Source organism: Pithys albifrons, chromosome 16 (assembly GCF_047495875.1).
Source record: "Pithys albifrons albifrons isolate INPA30051 chromosome 16, PitAlb_v1, whole genome shotgun sequence".
In the NCBI taxonomy this organism is placed as follows: Eukaryota; Metazoa; Chordata; class Aves; order Passeriformes; family Thamnophilidae; genus Pithys; species Pithys albifrons.
This window is the reverse complement of record NC_092473.1, coordinates 7439788-7458580: the sequence shown is the minus strand read 5'-3', so window position 1 is coordinate 7458580 and position 18793 is coordinate 7439788. Positions and strand designations below refer to the sequence as shown.

Sequence of the window (18793 nt, the reverse complement as noted above, 5' to 3'; positions counted from 1 at the left end):
AAAAAAAAAAAAAAAGGCAATACTTTCAAGAAACTAAGAAAAAACACCCTGAGAATAGGGAGGAGGGGTCACCCCTGAGGACAAGAAGGGAAGGTTTGAAGAGCACTTGGAAAAATTATCACACGTTTGTATTTGATGGTCCAGGAGGATTCATCCTGCACACTTGGAGAAAGGACTCGAATCTTCTAAGTGACATTATCTCTGAGAATTCACCCAATGCATGAAATGCTCTAAACCTCTCAAAGGTGTGCTCTCAAGCCTTAAAAGAGAACACAAAATCATTTAGCATTAATTTAATTCATGAATTAAGGGACAGGGGAAAGGAAAGGAGAAAGGAATACAAATCAACATGGTCATGAATAACCACTAATGCAGATTTGTCAGGAACAAATGGAGCTAACCCTGAGCAATTCCCTTTCATGTCAGTGTAACAGGCCCTTTGTATGGGGGAATGCTGTAGATATAACAAATCTTGATTTTTAATGGGATTTCAGAAGCTATTTCTAAAAGACTGGGGCAAAATTGTCTGAAAACTGCATTCAAAAAATAATCCCAAATGATTCCTATTTTTTTTCAAAAAGGATGGATGCAGTGAACAGATTTCTGCAGTGATTTATTCTGTCTCCAATATTTTGCAATTTCATTAATGGGAAGACAATGGGACAGTGTACATACACTTATTAATTTTGGAAACAACACCACGCTGGAAGGTGTTTCAAAGATTTTGAAGGACAGAATTAGAGTTCAAAAGATCCTAAAAAGCTGGAAATGTGGTATGAAAAAACAAGGAGCATCCCTGTGAAATGAGACAAAAGGTTCTATGTCTAAGAACAATCACTGTAAAATGCAGTCTGACACAAAAGGATTTCTGGGCTTTAGGGGAGTGAAGGCAGAATTGGATCAACAACACTGTGCTGATGCCAGAGAACAAATGACATGCCAGGGTCCGTAATTAAGCAGAGATCCTGCAAGACATGAGACATATGAGAATGCCAAACCTCAAGGAAGATGAGTTCAGAAAGGCTGGATTTCTGAAACCTCTAATCATTCTGCATGAGAAGAATTAAAACAGTCATTCTGTAGTGTAGAGGCTTCAAAAGACATAAAATGCTGTGGGACAAGCAATACTCATCCTCTCTCCATCTCCAGGGAGGGTAAGAGAACTAATGGACTTCACCTGCTGCCTTGAAGAAAGTGTAAAACAGAACACAGGACAAGTTCTCCACCAGGGAGGATGCCCCTGGAATAGCATTAGAACTGGACCAGCTTCTGCAGGCAGGCTGTGAAGCCTTCACTGAAGCTCTTTAGAAACAGGACTAACATTTATCCAGAGCACTCCTGAGAGCAGTAGGGCATCAGGTCACCGTTTGAAAAGCCAGTCATTTGTATTTTCCGGGAGTCTATGCAGCAAGATAACATGCATCCTACTTCTTAATCAATACATTTTGTTCTCTGCTGTTCTGAAAGATGGCAAATTATGACTATTTCTCTGAGAACAGAACTCTAATTCTCCATCGACCTTCTGAGTTCTTTCCCTGGGCTTTTGATTGCTTAACACAAACCAGCAAACTGACATTAACAAGCATTGCACATGTGGATTGGGAAATAAGAGATCTATAACTGGCTATTACAGCTCCACTCTATGACATTGATATATTTTCATCTCCAGAGAGACTCCAAAAGAATAAACTAGATTATGTCAGAAAGTAAAAAACACACTCATCTCCACTGCTGGGTCAGGTACATAAGGACAGAATGTGCCACTGGGATATGCTTCAGGTGAGACATATATTTAAGTAAAATATTTCTCAAACCCCACATTAACTGGATGATTCACTGGTGAAATTGTCCTCAGCCTTTGCTGGCTGAAGGCAAACAATGCTGAGCAACTTCCTTCCAATTTTGACTCTCTCTCTGCCTTCAATCTTACCCCTAATTGCCTTTGCCCTCAGACAATATGAGAGTCCTGCAGGCAATTTGCTACCCACGAGCTAAAGGCAAGGGACTGCCAGCTTACTGCTTGGACACAACAGTAAAGAACAAAGGCATGAAGTTGCTGATCTGTTTGCTTCTATAATTTTATACTATTTAGTCTTTTACTTCTAAACTGTTAGTATATAGTGTAGGGACAGCTAATAGACAACTAAAGGAATGCCTGAAGTAAGGGAATTTTCAATGTATTCAAGCCATTACAGTAAGAGAAAACAATAAACTAAGCATACCAATATTTGGAATAAATATTATAATGACAGGCATATTCTCATTGTGCAAAAGTATATTAATTATTGGAAAGAAAGTAATTTCATTGAAAGACTAAGCAGTCAAAACAATGGATCTGAGCTGGCTGGCACATCTTAGCAGGTTCTTTTTATTTCTGTGGAAAGGTACAGAAATGTTGAATTTGTAAAACAACTGATACCTTATGGAAAAGTGTAAAGAACGTTCTTCTGGGGGGAAAAAACTGTTGTGTAAGTCAAATTTGCTTAATTTATCTTTTCTTAATTTGCATAGCTAAGAATATTTGCAGTGCTCAAAGAGTGTATAACTGGTGGGTTTAATTAATTTCTCTACTCTGTTACTTGAGGCAAAGGAAGATGAAGAAACCCAGAAATGTGGGCAGGAGTGAGAACACAGCACCACTGCCTGCCCTCCCACAACTCAAGCCCTGGAAATTGCTATGAAAGCAGGGTCTTGGTATCTCCAGGGTTCATCTGCTTATTGCCTTCTTAGAGGTTCTAATCCCCTGTTTGTGAAGCCACAATGGGTTGCTGTGGAGCAGATTACAATGTCACAAATCCTATCAGAGGATTATAAGTCTGTCAGGTTGTGAGTAATTATGACGGAAGAGCAAACCTCCAGAGGACATAAAAATAACCTTTGTGAAAGGAGATCTGGTGCCACAGAAGGAAAGTCTATGTGGAAAGCCAAACTCTCCCTGGAGCTCTCTGGCAAAGCAGGAGCCCAGAAAACACTGCAAGAATGTGAGTGAGATGGCACAGCATGGAGTCCAAGGGAAATGGAAAGCAGAAGAGAGAGGCTTCCAGCCAGTTTAGTCACAAGGCCAGTGACATTCCACTCCCACCCTCCCTGCATGGCAGTAAAACAGTCAACTGATTTCACAGAACTCTGCTCCTACACATTTGGAGTCTAACCAGAAACAAGGAGCCCAAACCTGAAACATGATGAAGGCCCCATCTCCTAAATCACTGTGACCACAGAGAATTCAGTGCATCAGCATCAGAGACTTCATCTAGAAGACAGTGGGAAGCTTCAGTCTACAAGTCTTGAATTTAACTGATGCACAAAGTTGTCTCTTTCCTCATTTCCTACCTGTCACACAGAGTTCAGTAGTGCTCACAGGCATAAGATTCTTATATATATATATATATATATAAAATTCTCATAGATTTAACATGAAGTGGTAGCAGCACATTCAGTAAGGAAAAGGCACATTTACAGGAACATTGTGTGTCCTTTCCTGGCTGGACTCACATAGCAGTGGAACCTCACAACTTTTTGGCCACATTACTACTAATTTTCCTGCTTTTATGTTTCAACCCCAATCCCCTGCCTCTGCCCTGCAAATCATTATTCAAAGAAATACAATTTCTGACTTTCACATAGGTAAGGGCCTGAAGGATGTAGATGGAAAAGTAAAGGGGTGGAAGGGGGAGAATTTGTATCATAAAATTAGTGGTGTCCTCATCTTCACTTCCCAGACAAAAGTATTCCAAATGAAGAGACCATCTGGTTTTGAGTGTGTGTAGATAGCATTGCCTTCATCAGACAGCAGCACAGAATTCCACTGCCTTAGAGGGAAAGTTGGGAATTTTGCAGTTTAGAACCGGGTATGGGGCATTGTTGGAGCAATGGCAGCACTGTGACTGCACAGCTCCCTGATGTGCCCCTGCAGTTTTCATATCCTGCCAGAGGAAACCAGTTCCTCCTCAGACATGGACCAAGGGCAGAGCACTGTGGATTTTGTGCCTTGACTCCCTGGCCTTCTGTCCTGGGTCCAGATGTCTCTGCACATCAGCTCATGAATCTCCCTCCCACAATGCTTTCTTATGAAGACTGAATCCACAACAACCTTGTTCATTGGTGTCTCAAATTACATAGCAAGGTGCTGAGGGTTACTGTAACATCCCATCTCTTGCCAATGTTCAACTTGAAGCAATAGGAATTCTGGTGCCATTCAGCACTGTGAGCCTGCTGATCCATAACACTCACAGCAGGGGAATGTTCACCCTCCTGTGCTCCACAGTGTCCACCCAGCCCTCAGCACCAGCATGTCAGTTTAGCTCAGCACCTCTGCAGGCTGAGACTGAGGATGTTCCTGCATCCAGTGTGGTTCATACCGGGGAGCAAAGCTTGTCCTTAGAAATCCAGTGAGGTTATCTGTATGTGACAGACCACACAACCTTCACCATGGAAGACAGCAACAGAGCACGAGGTTAACTGTGTAGGAAGTGACTAGACAATACCCAGGGTTAGAGCTCAGAGAGAATCCCAGCACACAGCACGGGACTCACTCCTACAGTCACTTGGTAGGACAGGGGAAGGCATAAGACAGTATGTTTGATGACAAGCATTTACACTGTAGACTGTCACTTCCATTAAACAGAAACATTTTTTTTACTGGATGAAATGCCATCCCACTCATCTCAGATCTTTTCTGTGATTGTGATTAGATGGGTAGGTTGTCTGTGTTACAAGAATGTTTTCGTGATACGGTGCAGAGACAGAACAGATCACTGACTAGCATAAATTGCCATGAAAAATATGTATTGTCTCAGAGCCATCACATTTAGGGGCAATACTCACAAGACTTATGCATCACTGAGGAGAAAATAAAAATATCTGCTGATCATAAGAGACAAGGACTTATAGGGATGATTTACAACAACTTTATATACAGAATAACACAGCTCTGGGTGTTACTGAGGGTAGAACCTCACCCCACAAGCTGCACTACAAGGTTACAAGTGTTGAGAAATGGAGGCAGTAATGATCAAAGTTTGGAAAGACTATCAGATGAAGAAAGAGTCAAAGGAGTGAAATTATTTCAGAATACAGACAAATATTTGAAAAGTGGTAAAAAAGGCATATAAAATAATGAATGGTACAGAAGTTGGATGGCAAGCCTCTGTTCTTGCAAAAATACAAAATCAGTTAAATTGCAAGGCAGAGAAATTAAGATTAGATGATGGGAATACTTTTCTGTTTAGGACTTGCACTAGACTGTGGCAAATGTTGCAGCAGAATGCCATTCATTTAATGAGAGCTGAAATACCATTTTTTCGCTATGTGGAGAACAAGGACATGGATATTTTTAACAGTAAACACAAACAAAAGAGTTCAAGTTTCTAAGTTTTGTGACAAACCCTTAGAGTGGGGTATAAGCATACACCTTTCAGAGGTTATTTTGCTTTATCTGACAGGTGTGCAGCCTGTTTTGATGCTCCACCTTTGGCAGAACGCTCCCTTTCATGTGCTGGGTGTGAATAAGAATATCCATTGAAAACAACATTCTGAAGGAAAGTGTAAAGAATGTAAATAAGGATGATGACAATGGCATTACAATACCTACAAACACGCAAAAATCTCAAGCTCTGTAGGTGTAAGAAAATGCACAAACACAAAACCTCAGTAAGGGCCAGTTCAATTGCTTTGGGACAACCTACAGAGAGGCAAGAGAGAGCATACAGGCCAAGGATTTGAGTTTGAGCCCAACAGGAGGCTCAGTCCCATGAATGGAGAACAGTCTTATTATCCAGGAAGGAACTGGGCTGAAAGGAATTAGTTTACAGGCATGGTCAAGTTTTAAAATCCCACAGGCTTCATCAGGTCTGGGGTTTTCAGAAGTAGCACCTGCAGTTGGTGAGGCTTGTAGGAACATGAGCATGGATTTGCAATGCTGAGTGAGCTGGTCATAATTAAGTATAATACACTCAAGAACAAAGAGGCAAATGTGCTTGTTAGTGGCAGTGCAGTTATGGATGGGAAGGGAGCAATTTTATACGATATTCTCTAATCACTCAGATCTATCCTGTTTTCATAACTGTTATTTTCAATTTTAGTTAGTTCAGGGCATCTCTTTTTCTCTTGAGTGTTTGAAAATGCTCAGCTATTATTATATTTCGCTTTGAATGTTTCCCCCCCCTTGACTTCCCAGACTTCTTTTGTCTGTCTTGTTCTCATTTCTTTTGTACATGTGTCTGCAGGTGGCTTTTATAGCAAAATCTCATTCTGCTCTCCTGCCCTTCCCCCATCCTCTCCTGTTTTGTTACAGCGTTGCCTGTCTTGTTTGTTCTTTTCCCAGTGCCTGTAACTGCTCATTTACTCACAGATTCCATTCTGAGCCTCTGGAGTTTGTTCATTTTCCCTGTCCTCCAGCACTGAATCATTGACTTCATTGTACAGAAAGAAGTGAATCCCCAGGCCAATGTACAGAACAGGTTTCACTCTCTTGTGGCTGAAGAGGAGGAGGATGGTGGTTGAGCTTAAGGGCTGCCCATGGCAGGCTCTTGGCTCTCCAGCAGTAACAAGCTTGTTCTTGCCAGCAGCCCTCACATCCCTTCCCTTCCTCCAACCCTGGGCCTCTCCCATGGCCATGGCAGCTTCGTGATGAGATTGATCACACAATATACTCTACAGACTGCCGAAATCAAGACAGTCAGTCTTTGTCTTACCACTTTCATACATGGGACTAGGGTTGGTGTCAGATGTTTCACATTGGGTTCTCATTTTTATTTAATAATTGCTTACATGACCATTCCTTGGTTACTAAATTAAGTGCATAAATCAGATATAACCCCATCTTAATTGAATACAGAACAATTACAGCAATCCCATTACATTACTGTCACCCTGATGCATGCTAAAGTAACTCCAAAATTCACAACTGGGGGGAATGGAAAAGAGGATTTCACTTGAAAAATGCAGTTAACAGTTAGCTGTAACATCTAGATCCAGGTTTGAATGGCACAGACTGAGATACAGGTCAAGATAATAAACAGATAACATAATGATCAATCTGCATCAACTACTGGGGCTGTGAGCAGAAGTCAATGCCTTAGGCATTTCCAAAGGCTCCCATTGCCTGGGATGCAAACCTCTCTTTCTCCAGCTATAAAGTGGTTTTAGTGCAGCTTCCTTCCAGTTCTGATTTTCTTTGCCATGTGTCTCTAACCAGCTTTCCTATACCTACACATCTCAAGGGAATTACAGTCAAAAGAACTCTGGAGCATATGAAGAACTCGTTTACTTTTCTTTTTTTCCTGTCTCATTTTCTGCCCAGCAGACGTCTAGCTTGTGCATGGTGAGCTCCACATGCTTTTGCAAACCCTTCCTTTAGGGCTGGTACTGGAAAACAGAGAGCAAACCCCTACCACTTCATCCACAGTGACTCCTCCAAGCCTTGGAATATCAGGGAGCAGCCTGGCACCTGCTGGCACCGTGTCTCTGGCTGCAGCTTGGGAATACTGCAGGTCTTGTACAATATCCCCACTGGTAATCAGCTCTGATTATTCGTGCTGTGGCACAAACAGGTTTTGACTCTTTGGGATGTTCATATTCTCTGCCTTTTAAAAATAAATACTAAATTGGCAGTGGCAGAGTGCAGCTGGTTATGTGGAATACTGTGATGGACAATACCAGAGTCACATTGCCAAAAATAACATAGGAGCAAAGCCACAGCTTTTGGGTTAAAGTTGTCCCCATTCACTGAAACCAGATATTTGCAAATACCAGTCACAGAATCTCTATTTATAAGGTATTTAAGTTGGCATTAGAGGTCATTGATGAAGCTGGCAGGGATTTTTCTGGTTAAACTTGCTTCCAATTGAAAGCAATCCCATTTGTATCATAAAATATCTTGAAGAATTCAATTGATTATTTGTCCCCCAAATGTAACACAATATTTTTTCCAATTTCAGCAGTGAGTGTAGAAATAATCATGCTCACAATAATTCCATCATAGTAAACCCATGATGTTTTGACAGATTCAGTAGTAAGAGTTGCTACAAGGCAGCTTCATAATAGCAGCATCTATGAAGTAGTGATTTAGGTCTACTTAAAACAAAAAAAAGTAGTAACTGTAGTGGTAAAAGTTTGACACTTTCCTTCCAGTTAAAGGTCCCACCTGAGTTGGTACTTTCAGTGCTGCCCTTGACAGATACAGTTGTGCTGCCAGTCCTGCTCAAAGTGTGCAATCAGAAAAGAGAGGTGTTTGGAAGATATGGATGGTTTGGAAAGAACAATCAGCTATTCATTGGTTCAACCCATTAGAGTAAGAGGCTTTCTTCAGCTGTACTCTAGAGATGGAACGGGAATGGTACAGGATTTCAGGAATTCCTGCTCCAAGAGAAGAGTCACTCACTTAGTTGCATCAGACTTGCCAGTACTAGAGCTGAACAGAAACATACTGAGAGTTTTTATTTATCACAAATAGCAATTCCTTAAAATAACATGTGTTTCCATGAAGGGGTTGAGGTAGCAAACTTACCCTTTTGAGGTACAACTGTCAAAAAAGATTCAAATAGTGTTGCAATAATTTGTTGGGGAATTCTGAACAGAAAAGTATCTTGTTTTCAACCCAAAATAACATATGTCTTTTAAGAAGTGCCCAATTTATCTTTTATATGTATAAAATGTTTCTCCTGATCTGATACAAGATTTATAAGAAAAAGAGCCCCACTGCAGATTTCATTTCTTTGGTAAAAATAAAAAAAAAAAAGAACATTTGCTGTAAAACTCTTTTGGTATGGGAAAATAATTTCTTGTTGAGCTCTATTGACCACCACCCATTTTTCCCCCCATCAATAACCAGTACCAGCAAGAAGAATCATACTGTTATTAACTGACAGCCCCTGTAATACTTTTCTCCAGTTACCCCCAAGTGCCCTCCCAGCCTGGGGGGGTGTGTGTGACTCACAGGGCTGTGCAGGGGCAAGGCAGGCTCAGGCTGGGCAGCAGAGGCTGCACCAGCAGCAGCAACAGCAAAGAAAGTTAAAAATCACCTTTGTTTTCTTTTCTCTCCCAGCAGTAAATCTGTTCACTGACTTCAGAGCTCCTGCTTATTAATGAGCTGGGCAAAGCCAAGTGGCTCAATTCCCTAAAAACCCTGGCAAACTGCAGGGATATTTGGCTCCTGCCAGATCCTATAGGCACTTGGAGGATGGTCCACTCCATCCATCACAATAAACCACCTTTCCCATAACAGACCAGCTTTCTCTCTCTGTGATCTCTACCCTGTGCTTGATGCTGAGGGAGTTACTGTCACCAATCCAGCACCATGGTTTCATTGCAGGAGAAAAATGTGCTTGTCTGTGGCTGCAAAAACCATGATAACGTTCTAGCATTGCCAATATCCAAATATCTCAAAATCCACAGCCTGGAGAAAGCTTCAGCCAAAAAATGTACTGACCATGTTGAAATCTGTTGAAATTTAGGTTTGCAAATGGAGTGTAGCATATAATTCTAACAAATGCTTTTGAAGCTGGAACTGACCATTAAAAACAACAAATAAATTATGTTGTATTTTAGAAAGTATACAGGCTGTATTCTGTACTATAAAGGAACAAATCAACTACAGAATGGGTATGGGGTGAGTGCTGGTAGAAAGCTGTACATAAGCAGTAATTAGCTCCTGCTTTTATGTATGTTGGTACAGAAAACATTATCTTGGGGTGATATTGTGATACCCACTGTCAGGGAAAAGGAGAAAACGTAAGGACAAAGTGTTTGCTTTGAAGAAATCACCTAATGATAGTCATGAACCACAAAAACACCTTGTGCACTGTGGGGCACGTCTCCAAAACTCCACATGATGCTGTGCAAGTAGCCAGGCTGGAGGTGGTGCTGAATGCAGGGTGGCTGCCTGGGTGCAGCAGCCCTCTGAGCCAGTTTAAATGAGCCTTTCTGCAACTCTACTGCCCTGGATTCAACCAGCCTGGGACAAACTCCATGGTTTGGTTTGCATCCCAATACTGCAGCAACTTCACTATTTATGTTGGTGTTCAATTGTTTTGAAAACCTGTTTTTTACTTCAAAGACCTTTCTATACAAAAGTTATCCGGTATTGCTACAATCACTTGTCAGCCTTTAGTAATGCCATTAACTGTTTGAAGTACAGGTTTGCTGTACTCAAACTCCCACTTTGTAGTAAATACCGTTTTGTTGCACCAAATCCTATGGCACATCCTCTCTAATCTGTACTCAATAACAATGTCAACACCTTAAGAGTAATTGACTTTTTTCTTAACGCTTGTCAATTTTCTTTAATACAGATCCACCCCAGATGAATAATGTCATGCCAACATCTCCCCTCCTTCCTCAGATGGCACATCAACATTCCTATCCCAGCCTGGGACAGATCACAAACCCATATGAACAGCAGCCCCCAGGCAAAGAGCTTAACAAGTACGCCTCTCTGAAGGCAGTCGGTAAGTGAGCGCCGCGCACGTTCTGCTGCAAAGTTCAAAGCAAAGTCTGCCTCATCTGGACTGCCTCATGGTACAACTTCACATAGCATATCCCGTGCTAGAGTTTAATGCAGACTGTCATGTTAGTTGGAGCTGGGATGAAAATTAATCAGGGGACTAGAACTGGTGGGCGGTCCTGTGGTGTAATGGAGAGCACTCCGGACTCTGAGTCCCAAGGACCTGAGTCCAAGTCTCAGTGGGGACCATCCCCTGCCAGTTAAAGCCTCCCTGCCATCCCATCCCGTCAGATCTCGGATGCTCACCAGGGTCAGTCCTGATTAGTACCGGGTGCTGTGACAGTCCTGAGGACTTCACTGACAGTGTCCAAGCTCACTCAGCAGTGGCAGATGGACCTCAGGACTGAAACGGTGGGGCCAGTTCTGCACACACTGTGCCTCACCTAAAACATCCACTGCACAGGCTGGAAGGGCTCAGCCACGTGGGGAGAGCCCTTCCCAGATCTTCATTCATGAAGGCTGGCTATACATACATACAGAACTGGTGACCATATGCACTTTGTGCTTCTCTGTGCACACAAACCACCCCGTGGCCACTGCAGGCCACTCTTCAGCAAGTGTCACCTACACTGCATGTACAGCATCAGCCCTTTGTGCCCTGCATCTGCAAGGAGCGGGGAGTTGCACTTGATGATCTCTAGGGGTCCCTTCCATCTTGAGACATTCTATAACATGCCTCTGCATTGTGGTGTGTATTTATTTTCCATGGCTATCTGCACAAATGAGAGAGAAGAACATCAGGTGTGCTTCAAATGTAAGCATATAACTAAACACTTCCAAAGACAGAAGGTGCTTGTACACTTCCAAAGTAAGAGCTTTCACATTTCCTGTAGGATGCACATTATTAGGTCATCGGAGGAACATCTTATGATTTCAATTAGTGCATGATAAAGCTCCTAATAAAGATCCCAGTGGTGCCTATTTTCTGTGACTGGTAAATATTATTTTAAGCTGATGGGAGAACACCCTCAAAGAAACAGTTGTGGGGAGGAAAAAGGACAATATTGGGTAAAAAAATCAAAGTAATGTTCTCATTGGATGTGTAAGTTGGTAATAGTTTTCAGGGGCTGTAAAGACCTTGTGCCCACCCTGTGAAGACAGAAACCCTTTATCACCTTATATTTCAGGCCATTGTAGACAATAACAAAGAACTGGGGGGTTCTATTCATACCTTCACACTAACCCTTGCTTAGCTCACACATATGAATGTTAACATCATTTCCCCATAAATTTAGAGCAATGTCACACTGCCTATTTTCAGAGAGATATTTATCTCGGAAAAACAGCAGAACAGCTGAGAACATTCTGATTTAAGAATCTATTATTTATCTTACCAGAAAAACTTTTCATCACCAACAGACTTTGCTTTATCTGCATTTCAGGCTAGCAGACCTCTGACAAAATGTGCATCAAAGTCCCATCTCAAGTAGTTCAGTTTTGCTTTAACTTATTGGTTTTCTTTCTTACAAGTGGCCTTTTAAAATGTATTTATAAACACAAGGGTTAATAACTTTCTGCTGAATTTTGAATGCTGAGTGTCTTTACAATTCCCTCTTCAAAAGGTGGTGCTGTGAAATGATGTAGTGATTATCACAGATTCATGCATTGATATCAGGCTTCTTTTTCAGATGTCAATTTAGGTCAAGCCAATCATCAAAGCTAACAGGTACTTAAGTATAATAAAATGAGAGATGAAACACTGTAAGGAACTTCTCCCATCTGCCCAAGAGCCACTGAATGTACCTTTTTAAAAAATTACTAAATTAGAACCTAGATATTTCTTGTGTGTCTGAGTACAGGGTTTTAAAACAGCCAGATTATAACCACACAGTTAAATCAACCTTGAAAGATTGTGCACTTCAGCTTCAGAAGTTGTATAATGCCTCTCAGAATCTTAAACTAAATTAAACATAACTTTCAGGGACATTTTCTGCCAGGAGGATTGCACCATCTTCCCATGATTTTTCCCTGTCCTTCCTACCCCCTCTCTCTTTTTCCCCATAGATCTCCTGGTCTCAGACTCCATTAGCCAAGTTTTAGATGCAGGTGAATTTTCCAAGTACAAAAGTGCTGCATTGTTATCCAAACTTTTCAGTAGAAAACAACTGAGGTTTTGAAACTGTTCCACATTCAACACCTTGTGTGTGGATGTATGGAACAAGAATGAAACACTCAGTTTTCACCATTTTCAGTCTCTCAAGGCCCTGATTCCTCCCAAGAGCACCTCTGGAGTACATCCCAAGACCACAAGGGTGTTTCCCATGATGCCAGCCAGGGCCAGGCCTGTGGCCACGCTGGCATGAAGCAACCAGCCTGCCCATGGCAGAGCTGAGATGGCTCTGTAGCAGCTCTGGCATGAAAGGACCTGGCCTGCATCAAGCCCACCAATACAAATTTAACCTGACAACATTTTTTGAACAAACAGACTCAGAGTGAGGTCACCCTGACCTGATATTCGTGTAACAGGGAGAAGGCATTTTTCCTCTGCTGACATTCAGTCTCATATTTATGGATCCCCAGAGCAGGTTAATGAGCATGTGTAGTCCATTTTCCTTTGCAATCATTGATAAAGGCTCGAGGGTGTATTCATTTGCCACAACAGTAACTTAATCAGGGATGTGTTTTATTCCTCCATGCATTCGAGGCAGACCACATGCATGTAAGTGCCCCTTACTGTGCCTGATCCCATTGTCTGGGTGCAGTCCACTGTGCTTAACCCTCTTCTTTAATGGGGGTTGGGGGTGGAGGAGGAGGCATTGCTACTGCTCTGTAGCAACTGTAGCTATAGTACATTAATATCACTCCTCAGAATGTGGCCATAAGTGGCAAGAAGTTTAGATAACTGAAAAAGTGAAGCTTTACCAGAGGCAGTTTTAAATTAATTTCTACACAGCTGCTTTCTTCTGAACTACAGATGTCTTAAAAATTTGTCTAATTTTAGTAGTGAGCTGCTCATTTCTCAGTGACTGGATGCTGTGAAAATTCACTTCGTGGAAAAGGAGAGAGCCACAGTAATCTCTGTTTAGATCACGCTCTGGACCTCCATTAAATTCAGTAAAGATCCAAGTGCTTGTGAAAACAAGAGACAACAATGTCCCTGCTATTCATTTGCATTGTGTTTCTGAGTAAGAGTGACCCCTACTTTGGTGGTGAGGCCAAGCTGATCCCTGGGAAACTGTTTCAGAGCTGCACCCCAAAGTCCAAAGGACACACTTAGCAGAGAGCATTTGGAGTTGAGTGTTCATGCATGTGTGCAATGCAACATGTGCAGTGCAGTGTCTGATTCAGCACAACAGGGGAGGAGAGAGTTGAAAAAGCCAGTGTGGATGTATTTTATTTAAAAAGCTAAATATTTGTACGTGAACAAGCTCAAACTGCACAGCCAAAGCCCTGTATGCTCCATGGAAGAGAATGTTTTTCTCATTTCTGTTAGGAATTTATTTGTTGTAGCCTCCAGAATTGCTAAAGCACTGCCCATGGCCGCTGACCAAATTCACCTTTTCTCCTCACTGTCTGCTGGCATTTACATCTCTGAATGATGTGAGGACATTCTGTGCCTGTTTTATATGAGTGCCTGGATTACAACAAGGTAATAGTGAGTTGAGATGTGCTCAGTCTTCCTCACTGCACTAGAACTTTGCTCTCCTTCTGCCTTGGCACATACACCACCAGGGAAGAATCAGCAGAAGGCAGAGGAGCACTTGGAAATGAAGCAGAGCAAAGAACAGACAAGAAGTCTATCCCCTACTCTCTCCTATCTAACTGATTCATAGGTGCACTCTGTTCATCCATTATTTTTCCATTTTTGAGCCATAGAATATCTTTCCAACAGGGCCAGATTTTCCTACCAAAGAATTTGAGAGACTGAGAGAAAAGGGTTAACAAGGTCCAAGAGTAGCCCCAACAAAAGTGGCCACTGAAGGTTGTGTGGCAATAAACAGCCAGTGTTTGATATTTCGATTCTTTGGTCACCTGAGACAACATGATCCTCATTTCCTTCAGTGCTTTTGTATTTTTTTTTGATTATTTATGAGAAAAGTGCAGAAAGAGGTTTTTCTGCATAAATTATTCTTGTTTCCAGTTCATCAGCCCTGGTTTTACTCCATGCTTAGATGGTTATTGCTCACTTAAGCAATACAGACATGCCTAAAGCTACAAGTGGATGGAGACCTTGTAGCTGAACACCTTCATGAAATTCAAGTCCCAGGACAGGCAAAGGCAGCTCATTACAATTTTTATGCACATCATTTAGACATTCATTTGGAAAGCATGAGCAATCCAACTTCAGATTCCACTCTGCCAAGCTGTGAGAGTTGTAGCCAATCCTGTTGCTCAATAAAAGTTTTCTCAAGCTCAAAGTGGCCTTGCTGTCCTGAGGTATTAGTCATGTTTATTCAGTCACACTGCTCTGTCAGCTTGGCTCAGGAACAATTCATTTTCTTTCATTAATTTTCACTTTCAGGAAAGGCAAAAGCACTAACTTTCGTTAGAGTTCTTGCACAAATAAAAAAATACCCCAAACCAAACATCTAAATGCCTGGGAAAATGATCACTCAGCTACTGGAGAGATGCACAGACATGCAAGTAAAAGCTGTGAATACAAGTATTTCTACAGTTTAACATGGTTTTATGTTATTTATTTTATCAACTTTCTTCTTCCCTTCTCTCACACTCATACACACACCTTTAAGGAATTGGCTGGACCTGACTTCAACAAAAAAAAAAAAAAAGAATACCATGGACAGAATTCCTCCCTGAAACACAGACTCAGAAAGCATTCTCTGATGCTGGGAGTTGTTAGTCTCCTGTGGGATTAAATCAGATCTAATTGATTGGATTTAGCAAAGCCAGAAGGAGGATATAATTGGCAGCAGACCCACCATCACATCTCTGAGTCTACAGCCCCCAGCACTTCTCGAAGCTGCACAGTCTTTGATCCCAAAGGAAACATTAGACTGCTCCAGCTCTGCTTGCAGCTGCAAAACTGCAAAGTGAGATTCTGCAAATATGATGCTCAAAGAATCAACATCTCCTGGTTCAGTCCCTGCAGGAAATAGCGTGGTCACAAGTGTGCCAGTGCACAAAGCAACCTCACCCTCCCTCAGAAAGGGGAGGCAGGTGAGAAAACTGAGCCCTCTGTGTGTCCTCTACACACACAGCAGGATCCAAAGGGGAAGGTCACCACGAACTCTGGGCTGTTACCTTTGGACCATCCTCCTGTCTGATGGGAAGTTTGTTGGTGCCTCTTCCCAAGGTTCAGACCTTCAGTTTCCATAGAAATGACAGTAATTCCAAGAACCATCTTTTGAAAAAAGAAGTGACTTCACAATGACCTCCCGAGGATCCGATAGCTATCTCATCACAAGACGAGATTCTGTACCACTCCCTGTAGTCATTGTGCTCTGGGCTGGAAAGAAACTTTGTATTTGGGAAAATGGAAGACACAACACACCTGCCCATGTATTCACAGGAGTGGATACAGTTCACTTTCAGAAGAAGTAGAACTAGAGAGTTATTGGATGCAATATGTTTGTATTATTTTTCTTTCCTACACCAACCACACTGTTTGACAGGTAAATATTCATATTTCTTTGGAAGGCTTAAAAAGGAATAGTGCTTTCATTTCAAGGAGTAAAGAAATTTTCAGTTACTACTCCCATAAGCAGTTACAACAAAGATGTTTCAAAAAAACCCATCTGGGACATGGGAGTAGCTCCTTGGATTTAACACCACAAAGAACTGACAGGGAAGTACAGATTAATGCATCATTTGTAATATCCAGTAAATGATTTCATATATCTAGAGGTACATTCAGTGTCATGAATAATGCTAGACTAGGCAGTCTGCCCAGTTCCACACTGAACTATACATCTGTCTCTGGGAAGCATGACATAAAAGTATCTTTTCATTATTGTTATTTACTTAGCCCAGCATGGCTGGAGAATTGGAAGCTTTTGAGTGATCATTTGTTAAGAAAGTCTTTCATATTTTAATACTTGCTTCTCCTTCAGCACAGGAGAAAAGCCAAGCAGCACTTACTTTACCAATGCCCTGCTAGATGAGGTGGAGCATCACTTGTTTCATCCACATCCTCTGCTCAGACCCACCAAACTTCAGATCCTGCCCAGAGCATTCACTTGAATTTCAAGACCTTTTCTTGCAACCACTAAATAATTTAACTGTTACCTCTGTTATTTACCCAACTGGCTTTGATATCAACAGGCATTTTGTCATAGGTAAATAAAAAATTCCCTGGGAGCCCCGATCAAAATATTTTCCTATTTTATCATCCAGCACACTCATTTCTTCTTCCAGTGAGGTACCCATATTTTCATTATAAATATGCTGTTTGTGCAAAGCCTGGGAATCTTGAGCAAAATCCTCTGCTTTGCTGACATGCTTTTTCAGCCTTCTAAAAAACACCGTTTTACTGTAAAAACTGGGATGGTCTTTCCAAGGCTGGGGAATTCTGCTGTAAGTAATGAGAGATCCCAGCAGCCCCTGCCCAGACCATCCTCTGACAGGTAACTGTGGGATAGGTTGGTCTTGGCAGAAGCTCCATCCAGGCTGCTGGAAGGAAACTGCAAACAGTCCTGCTTTTAAAAGAAACACTTTTAACACCAAAGTAAGATGACCTTAAACATTGCATCCATATTTTCTCATTTCTTAGACTTTAGCAACACAATGAACTTGCAAAAGAAAGGAAATCTGAACTTCAGATGCATGACAGAATTGCAAATTTAAATCTGTGCATTCTAATTCTTGCTCTTAAAATTGATATGCTTTCCACCCACACTCCCTACAGTGGTTTCCCTACAACAGACAAACAGCCATTTTTTCTTGTTATCAGCATGTATTTTAAAGTAGTGAAAACTAAATCCTCACCAATAATTCATAAAAGTTCAGCTGATAAACACCACCCCACAATCCATCAGTTACACAGCACAGAGATTTCACACCCTTCCACTAAAAATTAGGTTGGTTCTCTGGGAACTTGTTGATTTTAAAAATCCTTATTATGTGATAGTGAATCAAAATGAAATAAAAAGTTGTTCTCTCCTTTTCATAAAACACAATGGACAGATCAAAAAGAGCAGTCCCATGGGCCCAACTGACCACTAGAGAATGAAGCCTTTCAGATTTTTTACTGTCTTTTGCTTGCCTTTTGCCTTTGAAGACTACAGTCTTTGGAGGTACCAAGCTTACAGCAACCAGGCTTGTTTCCATCTATTGGGATCAGTGACGGCCACAGGAAGAAAACAAGTAAATCTAAATCATGCATGGCTTATTCCAGCCTATTTCTATGAAATGCTGATGAATTATGCATGAGATTTTTCTACACATTAAGTGATGTGAAGACATGAGTGAGTGAAACTTGATGCTTAGGCAATAAAAGGGAACCAATAAAAAACAAGGCTCAGCTCACACGAAGACAAAGTCTAACAACGTTAAGCATTTCTCACTTGCTTCCCTCCTTAAACATCCTTTCTGTAACTGCTTTATTCTGCACTATAAACAGGCAGCTATATAGAAACCTACTTCTCATTCTGCAATGCAAATTTTATATCAATTATTTAAGTGTAGTGATTGACCATAAAGATATGAAACCAATTGTGAACACTTGCAGATGAACAGCAACACTCTGGGATCCCAACCAGAGTTTGGATTTACTCCCGAGTGTGGCTGTTCCAGTTCCCCCCATGGAACCTCCACCCTGCACTGGTTGTGCTGAACATACTCCACTCATTTCCCTTCCAGACTAGTAGCTTTATAGGTAATTTATGGCAATATTTTTGCAATAAGAGTTGCATACATGTGCTCAACATGTGATGTTCTGCAGGAGGTTCACAGAGGTGCCAAATGACCAAAACTTACAACTTTACCGGTGACAGAACCAGATGTTTTGGAAAAAATTAACAGAGGTTTTGAAAATCTGTCTGAAGTTCCTCACCATTTTAAAATACCTGCTGTGCTCCAAACTCAGCACACAGAAGTTCTAAAGTATTTCAAAGTGTCAACTTTGAATGATTTCTGGGGAAAAATAAGTCTTGTAATTAAATCACAAGTTACCCTAAAGGCTTTTATTTATTAAGTAGTTTTTATGATGAAAATGTTCAAACAGAAAAGTAGGTTATAATTGATTCAGGGTTTTTTGCTTTTGTAAACTCAAGAAGTGAAAAGGAAGAGTAGATTTTTAAGGAAGGGCTTTGATTTAAGTTTTCCCAAGAACCAACCAAAGAATAACAGAGAATACAATTCTGAAATTCCACTACAATCAGTATATTTAATTTA

General features: G+C 41.3%; 1 protein-coding gene and 1 long non-coding RNA gene across 3 annotated transcripts in view; one reads left to right on the top strand and one right to left on the bottom strand.

Annotated features, from left to right (window-relative positions):
• The window catches only part of LOC139679254 (uncharacterized), a 268799-nt gene that overhangs the window by 26462 nt on the left and 223544 nt on the right, over window positions 1–18793 (bottom strand). The gene's annotated exons all lie outside the window — the stretch shown is intronic.
• Window positions 1–18793, top strand: part of SHISA9 (shisa family member 9) — a 174105-nt gene that overhangs the window by 141796 nt on the left and 13516 nt on the right. For both annotated transcript variants that reach the window (XM_071570802.1, XM_071570801.1), the window contains one exon: window positions 10290–10445. In XM_071570802.1, the coding sequence (XP_071426903.1) occupies window positions 10290–10445 (156 nt within the window). The remainder of the gene's footprint in view (window positions 1–10289; window positions 10446–18793) is intronic.